Source organism: Cynocephalus volans, chromosome 2 (genome assembly GCF_027409185.1).
Source record: "Cynocephalus volans isolate mCynVol1 chromosome 2, mCynVol1.pri, whole genome shotgun sequence".
In the NCBI taxonomy this organism is placed as follows: Eukaryota; Metazoa; Chordata; class Mammalia; order Dermoptera; family Cynocephalidae; genus Cynocephalus; species Cynocephalus volans.
In genome coordinates this window covers 117,674,878-117,688,527 of record NC_084461.1, presented here as the reverse complement: position 1 = coordinate 117,688,527, position 13,650 = coordinate 117,674,878, and the positions used below count along the sequence as shown (strand labels likewise).

The following is a 13,650-nucleotide window of genomic DNA, read 5'->3' as shown; positions in this document are numbered from 1 at the left end:
GCATTCATTTTAAGAGCATCTCAGATGTGAAAAGCTTAGAAGTTAGATGTCCGAATTTCAGTAGTGATGAGTCCTGTGAGCAAAGCTTCCATCACAGCTGTACTAAATGGTGCATATGTTGAACACATGGGCTTCCTTTTGTAGTATATTCAGGCAGGGAGGTTCCTCATCCCCACTGCTGCTGCACAGCCAGGGGTTCACCATCAGGACACTGACACAGGCCACCACAGGCTGGGAACCGTCTGGGGCAGACTTGCATCTGCTTCATGTGCATAGAGCTGGCCATGCTGAATTCCACTGGCTTACTGTTTCATTCCCCTCTCCTCTTAGTGGGATGCCTTTGACATCCACTTTCCTAACCCACAGAGCTACTGTTTTCCCAGAAGTCACTGAGTCCCATAATATTTTGAGTGGCAGACGGAAGCTACCCTTAACCATGGATGGCTGGGACGTGGAGGAGGAGGCGTGACTGCGGTCCGGGGCAGGGCTCCACCACCCTTTCCCCAAGCTTCACGCCCTGTGCCAAAGATGGCTATGGGAAGAGTCCCAGGATGGAATCTGAGATCCTCATTCCTGCTCTTTCAGCAGCTATCAAACTGTTTTTTGGTAGCTGAGGATCTGTAATAGGCTTCTGGAATATGAAAAATATTACTCAGCACTCACATTCTATTGATTCAAAAATAAAGATTATGCAGTTCAACTGCACAGTAAAATACAGCTTTATAGAACGGTAATTTTTTACTTAAGTTCTTCTACATTATAGTGGGAGATAATGGATTCAGGAAGGATACAATGAGGAATAAAGCTGTTGTATTGTATTGGTTAAATGACATTTAAAATGATTTGGCTGTCAAATTCATAGAAAGGTTATGAACAGTGAATGAAAAATCTAAAATTAATTCTCTACTTCAAGAAAGTATGATTTATACCGTTATTCAATTAGATTTTTAGTTAAAGAAATTTAGTCATTAAGTAATGCCCATGCGCTAACTCTCATTTATAACCATCTGGTTTGAGGCTTCTGCAGAAAATAATTTCTTCCTTAGGCAATGCATCCAGGGCCTTGGTGTCATTACGGCAGTGAGTTTTGTTCTTTCTGTACATTTCTGCTGTAGCTTTCAGGGGGTTGCTTTTTTGAGTATGGGAAAGATGAATTTTTATTTATTCTCAGTAATTGAAGGAGCCATTGAACTCATTTACCTCCTCAAAATGATCTTACCAGCTCTCTCCCTCAGTTATTTTCATTAGTGATAACGATGATGATGGCCAATGTTTGAGGACTGTTGTGTGCCAGACACCATGCTTAGCATGATACAGACTTATTATCATTTCATTTAATCATCACAACTGCTCCATGAGGAATGCAGTTACAATCCCTGCCTTTATTTTTACAGGTAAGCAAACTAAGGCTTCAAAAGTTTAAATAATTCAACAAAGGTAACAGGCACAGCTGGTGGGGACAAGCCAGGACCCCGCATGATCCATTTGACTTCCCAGCCCCAATTTTTAATCCTGCTGTATTTTTCTCTAATATTGGTCAATTACTTACTTGCATTAGTAGGGTGTGGTGATAGGACTTCAGAGACGACGCCTCCTTCTGACTTGGCCGCTTACATCTCCTGCGATGCTCAGAAGGCTGCAGCCTTTCCCTCAGTAGAACTCTCCTCTCCTGTAAATTGAATGGGGTTTGTTGCCTCTATTCAACAAACGTCTGATGTGTACAATTGGGCCATCTGTCTTATTTTATTTTAAAATTTTTATTGAAAATATCAAATACATAGTAAAGTGCACATGTCCTAAATATATAGCTTGATTAATTTTTACAAGGCGAACACATCTATGTGACCACCACAAAGAGCGTAATAGAACATTTCCAGCACCCCAGAACTCACCCCCTGCCTCCTTAGTTATTATTCTCCCAAAGATTGCTGCTAATCTATCACTAGAAGTTGGTTTTTCTTGTTTCTGAAATTTGTAAAAAAATAAGATCTTATGAATTGTACTCTTTGGTTTCTGCCTTATTTTGTTCAGCATCATGTCTACGAGAGTCATCCAAGTTATGGCATACTGCAGAATTTGTTCTTTTGCATTGCCGTGAAGTTTTCCATTGTGTGGATATGCCACAATGTATTTATTCATTCTGCTCTTGGTGGACACTTGGGCCGTTTCTTGTTCCTGGCTATTAGACATTATGCTGCGATCAGCATTCTCGTACATGTGTATTTTACTCACATGAATGCACTTCTGTTGTGCATTTACCCTGAAGTGTAATTGTTGGGTCAGGAAAACAGAAATCACAGTAGTTAATTTGATAGAATTTAATATAGGGAATTGCTTAAACAAGTCTTGAAAGATTAAAAAGGCAAAAAAGGAAAGACTGAGGTAACTAAGAGCAATACCTACAAGAAGCAGTTGTTGTCTTCAGGGAGGAGCCTCACAGAACCGGGACCCAGGCCAGTGAGGAAAGTTCTGCTGTACTGGTTCCTTTGAGAGGATGAAAAAAAAATTTTTTTAAATTTAATTTTATCATTGCATAATGTGAACATTTTGGGGGGCCCTTTACCAATTTCTAAACTACCCCCTGCTCCCCTTTTCCCACCTCTGGTGGTCTCAGTTCCATTCTTTCCTTTTGAAACTTCAAGGAATTATTGTGATTATTGTATCTTTCTTTTTTTCCAGCTTCCACTTATGAGTGAAGACAAGTGGTATTTCTCTTTCTGTACCTGGCTTATTTCACTTAACATAATTTTATCTAAGTTGATCCATGTTGCTGCAAATGGCAGAATTTCATTAATTTTTATGGCAGAATAATATTCCATTGTGTACATACACTACATTTTCCTTATCCAGTTATCCTTCAATGGACATTTAGGTTGGTTCCAACTCTTAGCTACTATAAATAGAGCTGTGATAAACATGGGAGTGCAGGTATCCCTTCAACATGATGATTTCCATTCCTTTGGGTGTACACCCAGTAGTGGGATTGCTGGATCACACGGTAGTTCTACCCGTAGTTGTCTGAGGAGCCGCCATACTGTTTCCCATAATGGCTGCACTAATTAACAGTCCCACCAACAGTGTAGGAGGGTTCCCTCCTTCTTCACATCCTTGCCAATATTTGTTAGTCTGTCTTTTAGATACTGGCTAGTCTAACTGTGGTGAGATGATATCATGATGCGGTTTTAATTTGCATTTCCCTGATGCTTAGTGATGCTGAACATTTTTTCATGTGTCTGTTGGCCATCTGTATGTGTTCCTTTGGGAAATGGCTATCAGCTCCTTTGCCCATTTTTGAATTGAGTTACTTTTTTTTTTTTTTTTTTTTTTACTGTTAAGTTGTTTGAGTTTCTTGTATATTCTGGATGTTAATCCTTTGTTGGATGCATACTTTGCAAATATTTTCTCCCATTCTATAGGTTGTCTTTTTGCTTTAGCTGTTTCTTTTGCTCTGCAGAAGTTTTTCAGTTTGATATAATCCCTTTTGTTCATTTTTTCTTTTGTTGGTTGTGCTTTTGGGGTCTTGTTCATAAAGTCTTTGCCCAGTTTTACTTTCTGAAGTGTTTGCCTTATGTTTTCTTTGAGTAGTTTTATAGTTTTGGGTGTTGTATATAAATTTTTAATCCATTTTGAGTTGATTTTGCTGTATGAGGAGAGGTACAGGTCTAGTTTCATTCTTCAGCACATGGATGTCCAGTTTTCCCAGTACCATTTATTGAAGGGGCAGTCCTTTCCCCAATATATGCTCCTGTTGCCCTGGCCAAATATTAGTTGTCTGTAAGTATGTGGGTTGATTTGTGGGTTCTCTATTCTGTTACATTGATCTGAGTATCTGTTTTTATACCAGTACCATGCTTTTTTGGTTATTATACTTTTGAAGTATATTTTGAAGTCAGGTAATATAATGCCTCTGGCTTTATTTATTTTTTTGCTCGGGATTGCTTTGGCTATTCGAGGTCTTTTGTTGTTCTATATGAATGTTATGATTGTTTTTTCTATTTCTGGGAAGAAAGTCATTGGTATTTTGATAGGGATTGCATTGAATCTTTAGATCACCTTGGTAGTATGGACATTTTCACAATGTTAATTTTTCTAATCCAAGAGCATGGAATGTCTTATCATCTTTTTGTGTCATGAAAGGATGAAAATTATGGTTGCTCCATATCCTTGGAAACATTTGGTATTATCAGTTCTTTTTTAATGTTATCTATTCTGTGGTATATAGTAGTATTCCATTTGTGGTTTTAACTTGTAAATTGCCTATTCAAATCTGCTCATTTTCCAATTAGGTTATTTGTATTTTTCTTATTAATTTGCAAAAGTATTTTGTATATTCTGAATCAGTCCTTTGTCAAATATATGGATTGCAAATATAGTCCCTTAACAGCTTGTCTTTTCACTGTCTTAATTATATCTTTTATTGAACAGAAGTCTTAATTTTAGTAAAGTCTAAGATATCATTCTTTTCTTTTATGGTACTGCTTTTCACATCCTATTAAGAATTTTTCACCTACTTGAAGGTCATGAAAATACTCTCTCAGATCTTCTGGAGATTTCATTGTTTCACCTTTCTCATTTAGATCTGCAATCCATCTGGAAATGATCTTTATGTATGCTGTAAGACAGGAGGTTGAGTTTCATCTTTTTCCATGTGAATGTCTAATTGATCCAGCACTGACTGTTGTAAAGCCATTTTCCCCCATTTTATTGCCATGGTACCTTTATCATAAATCCAGACACTTGATATGCATGGTTTGTTGCTCAACTGTGTACCTTTTCTCCTTTTTTTAAAAATCAGCCTTCTTAGGGAATTTATCAAGTTATTAAATTTTTTCAAAGAACCAACTTTTGGCTTTAATTTTTATGGTATAATTTTCCCCCTTATTTTATTGATTTCTGCTCCTATTATATTTCTTTCTTTCTACCTTTTAGGGTCTTAAGTTATTATTTCTAGCTGTTAGAGATAGATGCTTAGGTCATCAATTTTCAGCCTTTATTCTTTCCTAACAGACATTTAGGGCTGTAATTTCTCTCTAAGCACTGCTTTAGCCACATCCCACAATTTAAAAAAATGTTGTGATTCAATTTTTATTCTGTTCAAAATATTCTTATTTTCTTTGTGATTTTCCCTATGGCAATTGTGAAAAATACTTCTGAATCCATGGGTCAAATATTTGGATATTTTTCTCAATGTCTTTCTATTATTGATTTCTAATTTACTTTCACTATAGTCAGAAAACTATATATGTTACCTATATGATTCTCATAATTTGAAACTTGTTAAAACTTGCTTATGGATCAGCATATGGTTAATATTTATAAATGCTAAATGGACATTTGAAATGAATGTGTAGTATGCATTTGTTGGGTACAGTGTTCGATGTGTATCAAGTAAGCAAAGTTTGTCAATCACAGTGTTTAACTCTTCTTTATCCTTACTGATTTTTTTCAGATTGTTCTGTCAGTTAGTGGTAACTGACAGAGATTTCTTAAATTATCCAGCCATTAGTGTATTTTAAAATTTCTCCTCTTAGTTCTTTTAGCATTGAGTTTATATGTCATTGACTTTATATATCTTTAGGTTATGCTATTAGGTATGTACAGTTTAGAATTGCTATATGTTCCTGTTAAATTGTCCCTTTTATCATTATGAACCATTCCTCTTTGTCACTAATAATAATTCTTGCTTTAGAGTCTACTTTATCTATATCAGCTTTCTCTTGGGGTTAATATGTTTTTTTTTTCTATCTTTTTACATTCAGTCATTTTGTATCCTTATATTTATGGTGTGTCTCTTGTAAGCAGCATAGAGTTGGATTTTGTTTTGTCCATTATGCCAAATCTTTGTATTTTAATTAGATTATTTAGCCTATTTCTATTTAAAGCGGTTTAAATCTAATACTTTGTTCTCTGTTCTTTATTTCTTTTTTCTTCACCCTTTCTTGTCTTCTTTTGGATTAGACATTTTTTTGTTATTCCATTCTTTTATTATCATAGCACTAATTTTGCCATTTGTTGAACAGTGCTGGAGCATTCTAACACTTCTATTTCATTTGACCTCCTGACCTTTTGTGATCATATTGTCATGTATTTTAGTACTACAAATATTATTACCTAACAGTACATTATCGTTGTTGTGTTAAGCAGCCAAAATGTATTTATATTTACTCACTTTTTACTCTTTCTGGTGCTCTTTATTCCTTTTTGCATTTCTACACATTCATCTGAATAATATTCCTTTTCAGAAGAGTTCTCTTCAGAATTGTTCTTAGTGTTAACCTGTCAGAAATGTATCCTTTCAATTTTTGTTTGTCTAAATGTATCTTTATTTTACATAATGAATACCCATATTTTCACTGGTAATAGAATTCTAAGTTTTTTGAGAATTGTGAAGATGTCGTTCCATCATCTTCTGGTTCCATTATTTTCTCCTAAAAAGTCAGCTGTCACTCTTATTGCTTCTCCTTTGTTGGTTATGTTCTCCCTACCTCCACCACCCACCCTCTGGCTGTTTTTAGGATTTCCTGTTTGTCTTTGAATATTCAACTATTTTGCTATGAGAACCTAAGGATGGTTTTCTTTGTATTTATCTTGCCTAAGCTTTGTAGAGATTCCCAAATTTCTGCCTTGATGTCTTTCATTAATTTTGGGAAATTATCAACCTCTGTCTCTTCAAATATTGATTCTGCCCAATTTCTTCTCACCTTTCACTCTGAAATTTCAATTACATACTTGTTAGACCTTTTTACCACCTCATAGTCTTATCTAAATTTTTCATTCTTTATTTTTTTTCTTTCAGATCTTTGGTCTGGCTATTTTCTACTGGCTATTTTCTACTGATCTAGCTTCTATCTTACTATTCCCTTCTTTAGTAGTGTTTAATCTGCTGTTAAACACATCTATTGAATTCTTTCAGTTATTTAATTTTCAGTTCTAGAATTTCCATTTAATTCTTTTTTAATATATTGAACTTTTGTGGTGAAATTTAGCATATTTTCTGCTATTTTCCTGAACATATTAGTTGTAATTATTCTAAAGTTTGTTTCTGATAATTGTAAGATCTGGATAACCTGTGTTTCTGCTTCTGTTGTCCATCGCCTTGGATTTTAGCCATTTCATCCTGTTTTCCACCATGCCTTGTAATTTTGGATTGGATGCTAGAGATTATATATGAGAAATTTTAAAGCCTATGGATAACTTTATTGTCTTCCACAGATGATTTACTTTTCTTTGTTAGACAGGTAGAATACTGGCAGATCATATTGATCTACTCAGTAACAGAAATAATTTGAAAGTATGCAGTCTTAACAGGAAGTCTGCTTCATTTACCAGGGCCATTCATTCTTGGAAAACCTAATTTTTGTCTCCTTAGCACCATGGCACTGTCAAAATCTATGCTTATATTTTATATTTTAGTCTCCTTTCTTGCTTCTTTGAGGCTACTTTTTAAACTTGTTTTTCAGCCTCTTTTTATATGTGCAGCTCAGAAATAATCATATAACTCAAGGGCAAGCTGTGTGCAGAATTTTGGGCTCACTTCTTTCTAGTTCCCTTTTGGGGCCGGCCCGTGGCTCACTCAGGAGAGTGCAGTGCTGATAACACCAAGGCCCCGGGTTAGGATCCCATATAGGGATGGCCGGTTAGCTCATTGGGTGAGCATGGTGCTGACAACACCAAGTCAAGGGTTAAGATCCCCTTACCAGTCATCTTTAAAAAAAAAACAAACAAGCAAAAAAAAAAAAAAAAACTAGTTCCCTTTCCTAGGATTTTCCTAGGATTTCTGATCTTCAATTTCTGGCTGCTTTGGTAGCCCAGAACTAATTTTTATCTCCCAATTCAGTGAGTCATCTCTAAGTTCTAGAACATTAATTTCTATTTGGCTTCTATGCAAACAGCAAATGCCCCAAGGGGAAAATGTGGAAGTTAATATGGGCTCACCTCAGTGAACTTATGTTTTCTCCAAATATTGGCCTTTTAAGTTCTGGCAGCCTTTGTTAATGTTGAGTGCCTTCAAAAACTTTTTGTTTTTTAAGTCCAACTTTTATAGTTGTTGTTACCAGAAGGATAAGGTACTCTTTCATAGCCTGAAGTAGAAGTCTATCTCATTTAATTTTCACAATATCCCTGTGAATTATGTACACTTTATTTTTTAAGGATGGAATGTTGCACATAGGCTTTGGGATCAGATTTCGGGGTTTAAATCCCAGCTGGCCACCGACCAAAATGTGAGACCTTGGACAAGTTTAACCTCTCTTTCCCTTTTAATCAATATCTGAAAAATGAAGTGAAAGAAACCTGTAAAGGTCAGATAATCACACTTTTATTAACTACTTCAGAGCATATCAAAAGAAAAACTTCCAAATTTACTATCTAAAGCTGGTATCATTTTAATTCCTGAATCTGAGGAAAATGAAAGACTAGTTTCATTTATGAATTAAATACAAAAATTATAGACAAATCAATGCAACAACATGTTTAAAATCATAGCAAACAGAATTCAGCAGCATACTTTAAAAGTATATCAAGACTACAAAAATAGTAGTTCTTCCTGAAATACAGGGAGAGTGAAATTTTATGAAATGTAATATATAAGTCATCATATTAGTAGAGCTAAGGAGGAAAAAATGATCATCTCCATAAATGCAGAAAAAGTACTTGATAAAATTCAACACATTTTATTTTTTATTCAACAAATATGTATTGAGCATCTGCTCTATTACAGCACTGAGGATGCAAGAATGAAAAAGATTGCACCATCCCAACTCACATTCTAGTGGAGAGAAACAGCTCATAAATAAATGAGAAGGAAACACATCTCAGGCCAAAATCCAGCATTTTACTTACTAAGGAAATGCTAAAAGTTTTCTTCTTAAAGTGAATGACAAGGATGCCCACTCTTTTTACAACACTTAACATTGGGTTGAAGAGTTACTTAAAGCAATAAGAAAAGAGAAAGCAAATGGAAGTATAAGAATTGGAAAGAAAAAGATGAGATCATTGCTCTTTACAGATTATATAAGTATACAAATGAAACGCCCAAAAGAATAAATAGAAAACCATTATCAGCAAGAAGAAATTTAATGAAGTGGCTGATTTTAAAATCAACATAGAAAATCAATTGCCATTATATATACAAACAAAAAAAAAGGAGATATAATGAAAGAGAATATTTCATTAATGATATCAAAAGATATACAAAAAAGAAATATTGAAAATATACACAAGGAAAACTGTACTCTTAAAAGAAGCAAAAGTAGTCTTAAATTATTAGAAATACCATGTCATTAGATAAGAGGATGCAACATTATATAGATGTCAGCTTTCTCTAAATTAATTTATAAATTTTATGCAATCACAATAAAAATTTTGTAAAGTTTTTTTATGGAGCTGTAAAAACTGATTATGAGTGTCTCCTGTCCCATGAATACTATTTGTTCCAGGAATGAAGGTGCCAGGCACTGGAGCTGGGAGTGGAGGAGCAGTTTGGGAGGAGCTGGGTTTGCTTTGAGCTGGGTCTGTTTCATGGCTTAGGTATCTCATATTATATTTATCTCTCCATGTCTCATCTTCTGAACGCTGACCCCCTCAAGAGCCAGCATTCTGGCAGCTCATTTAATTCATTGTGCTGTGCAATGGGCTGTTGGCCTGTAACATGGATCTTCCATTGGCCTCCACTTGGGCTTTTCACTCATTAGAGAGGTGGCAGTCAGAGAATGAAATGTGAGTAGAACAAACTAGAACAAACTTCCCAGTGCCTCCTCAGTTGTATCTCTAATATTGCCTCTGCTCCTGACCACAAGAGGATGCTAGACAGGAATGCTAGGGTGTGAAAGACAATGCTATTTGCTTTAAAAGCACTGTTGCTGAATGATCTTCTTGGTCGTGGTAGTGAGGAGGTGGTCCAAGTTTGGTGTTTTCTCTCCTTTTCTACAGTTGCTAGCATGGTTTTTCAGCTTATACTTAACCTTAGGCTTTTTATTCTGAAGTGGTCATTTGTGATGAATTGTAGATACTTTCTATTAGTTATGAAACCATAATATACATTTCTAGCCTGCTTCCCCCATTATTTCACACTGGGACTTTACCTTTTTCCTGAGCTACACTGAACTCTCCCCCCACCCTGCACTTTCTCATGTCCTTCTCTCTTCCTTGCGCACCCTCCTTCCCCTATTCCTGTCTGAAAACCTGCCCATTCTTCAGTGCTATTTTCAAAAGTTCTTTCAAAAACACTTGTGTTTCCAGCTGAATGTGAAATACTGGTATTTATCAAGGCACATCACCCTTTGATTTCTCAGTAGTTTATCTTCAGCTGTTAATATCAATGCAGGGACTCTGTTTTTCCTGGGTAACTTCTGAAACACTGTGCTTATTGCCCTGCACATAGCAGACATCAATAAAGATGAGATTGAATTAGGGAAGTCCAAGGGTTTATTTTAGTTCAATGGCATGGACTGGCTATCCAGATTTTCCCTAAGTTCCCACCCTTTGGAAGCTATCAGTTGAGTATAATCAGATATGAGATGATGCCAGTTGTCTTCACTGTGGCACCACAAAGCACACTCACTGGAGTGAGTGGTTGGCTCACTCCAGCTGTGGTCTACTTCTGTTTTCCACAGGCCCTATCAGCACCTACCATCCAGGCAGGGGGTGGGGCCTCAACCCGGAACAGGATCTTCCCTAACACTTGGTGCCAGCCCAGATTCCACATACGGAAGACCCTGAGAGTTAGCTGTGCTCATTAAAAATGGCATGATTAACCATCTATTTGTTTGCATAGCCCCCAAAGCAACAAGTTGTTTACACTCATAGATATGTGTGTATGTGCACACATGTGTGTGAGAGAGTTTAGTAGATCCAACATTTCTGAGTGTCATGTTCTTACTAGTTTATTCACCTTTCTGTGAATATGTAACTAGGAAGAGGTGAGATATTTGCAAGTATTTGCACATATGAATTATTCTTCAAAAACACAAAGTCTTTCTTTTCTTTCAGGAATCCAGAAGCTTTGAAGTCACAAGAAGAGAAGGTAGGAAAAACACACTCATACCTATTTCATTCCTGTGTTGACATTTTGGAAGTAGTTTGCTGAAACTAAGATGAGCTTTAGACTGTGGACAGCCTGTTCTTTGAAATTTCTTGTGGCCTATTCTGGGGGCTGACTGCTTGGCACTTGTCTCTAGGGATTCCAAGAACTGAAGGTCAGATTTGTTTGTGAGGGCTGTGTCTTTCTGCCTTCAAGTACCAGAAGTGGGGTCTGGGGAATTGGCTCATTCATGATCATGTTTATGGTCTTTTAAGAGTAGCTTTGTTTTTGAGTGAGATTTGAAGTAATTATTTAGCTTCACCCAGCAAAAATAAAATCAACAACAAAAAATGGTTACAGTTTGAGGTATTTCAATATCTGGGAAGAGATGCCACTGTGAAAAATATTTCTAATTAGATTTCTACAGCTTCAGCTAAGCTGAAGTAGAAATAACCAGTTAATTTTCTTTTTGAAAACAATTCCACGATGTTCTATTTTCCCAGCCAGCATTCCTCCAGCACATTTGTTTTCTGGTCTCTGAGGGAAGCATATTTGGGTGGTAATTTCAGAAATCTTTTAGTGGAAATTGATGTTTCCCTTATTCACTTCCAGTAATACCTAGTCTCTAATAAAAGAGTGTCTTTTGTATGATTTGTGGAATCATCACCAATCATCTTTTTATTGCAGGGATGAGAGGATGAAGTCAGAAACCAAAGTGAGTTCTTGGTCTTCGGTGAGGCCTTTGGTTTTAGACTTAACCACATCCTTCTCTGTGGAACTGTTTCCAAAAAAGGCAAAAAAAAAAAAAAAAAAAAAAAAAAAAAAAAACGATCTAAGAAAGTGAACAAATTCCACATTGACTCCTAAACGTAACATATCCTGGCCTCCTGGTTAGTTCTAATGTGATGTGACACAATGAAATACCTAGGATGGCCATGTTATCAATGTGTGTTTCTAAAGCCTAGGAACCTAAACTTTCCACGCTGTTGAATATTGGCTCCAAGTGGTTGTTTGCTGCTGTCCATGGTTACTTTCAAAGGATCTGGGTAATCTGACTCTATGATGATTTTTTTGGCTTCCATTCCCATTTGCAATGCCTTTGGTTTTGTACTAAATGTCCTCTGAACTGTATCCATAGTGCAAACTGCATTGTTTGGATATAAAAACCAGATGAAACTAGATGAAGGTGGATGGGGCAGAGAAGGAAGTTTGTTACTGAAAGTTGTGTTCACAATGGGCACAGTGACCGTATAAGTTAGAGACAAATAGCCATAAGAATAAGAGAAGTTGACATGAACTTTGGTTTTGAATAATATTCTATTCATGTCAGTGTGAATGTTTGGCATTAATGTGCATTATTGAATCACATATCAACTTTTTGGAACCCTATTATCCTTGCGTGGGAAGTGTCTCTAATAAGGCTGGGGTTAGAGGAGAACCATGTATATTTGTACTCAAAGGCATAAAAAGGCCTCATTGAACTTATGGCTTCAAACCTAGAGGATAATGAGCACGTCCAGAGGATGAACAAAGTTGTGGTCAAGCTGTGCTCTGCTTGTACGTAACTCGCCTCTCTAGAAGCACCAGATTTCACAACTGGCTGACTGGCGTATGTGCTTTTGGTTTGTACTAGCAAATTTGTACTGACAGCACATAAACTTTTTCCTTCCTGTTGTGAACTGATGTCTTTCTTATTTCCGTCAAGGTTGAGTGTTTGAGAGTTCCAGAAATAGCCCCAGTGCCTTACTGTCAATGCTTATAACCTGGAGGGAAGGAAGGAAGGGTAGGACCTGTAGGTTAGTTCCAAGCATTTTGGCAGCTGGGAATTCACTTACTTGTGTTGTGGGGTTGTTAACCTTCTCCAGAACATGTATGATTATAAAAATAATAGAATCACTGTGAATATTTCAGTGAATTATTGTTTCCACAAACAAAAATAAGACATTGTCTAGCAACAAGAACTTCAGGTTAGTTCCTAGCTCTGACTTGCCCTGGAACCAAAAGAGGAGTAATACTCTGAATCTTTCTGCTCAGTTTATCAGGCCCAGTAGAGTCTGGAGAGGGCTGGAGAGTCTTCAGGTCTAGAGAGATAACCTCCTAACCACAGAATATTGGACAGTTTCCCTGTTTGGGTTTGTTTGTTTCAATACCACCTGACTCAGGAGTATCAGCTCCGTCCAGGGCTTAGTGCCATCAATGGATGACCGATAGCAGCTTCACAGTGTATGACTTTTGGAAACTTTTGATAAGTGTGTGAAGTGAGAGGAGAGCTCGGCTGACATTAGCAGTGGAAATGGTGTCCAGGCTAACTCACAGTGGGGGCTGAGGAGCCTTAGGGTGAGTGAATGTACTGTGCACCTAGACCTGCTCTCTGCCTTGTTTGCCTTCTCTCTTCCCAGCCTCAAATGCTGTGTGTCATGGTCCCCAGACTATAACCTCGCTTTCCTGCCTCTAGCTTTACTCACACTGTTCCTTCAACCCACAAGTTCGCCCCTCATCTTTGTCAAATCCACCTCTCCTTCATCCCTTCCAACTCTTTCTTGAAGTGTTTAGCTCACCCTATCTAATCTGAGGGCTCCTGTGAGGTTATTCATTTCCTGAGAGCAGAGACCTCCCCTCATTCATCCCTA

General features: G+C 36.9%; 1 protein-coding gene across 1 annotated transcript in view; it reads left to right on the top strand.

Moving 5' to 3' along the window:
* The window catches only part of FSTL4 (follistatin like 4), a 390,948-nt gene that overhangs the window by 18,989 nt on the left and 358,309 nt on the right, over positions 1-13,650 (top strand). The window contains exon 2 of the mRNA XM_063087969.1: positions 10,990-11,023. Coding sequence (XP_062944039.1) covers positions 10,990-11,023 — 34 coding nt within the window. The remainder of the gene's footprint in view (positions 1-10,989; positions 11,024-13,650) is intronic.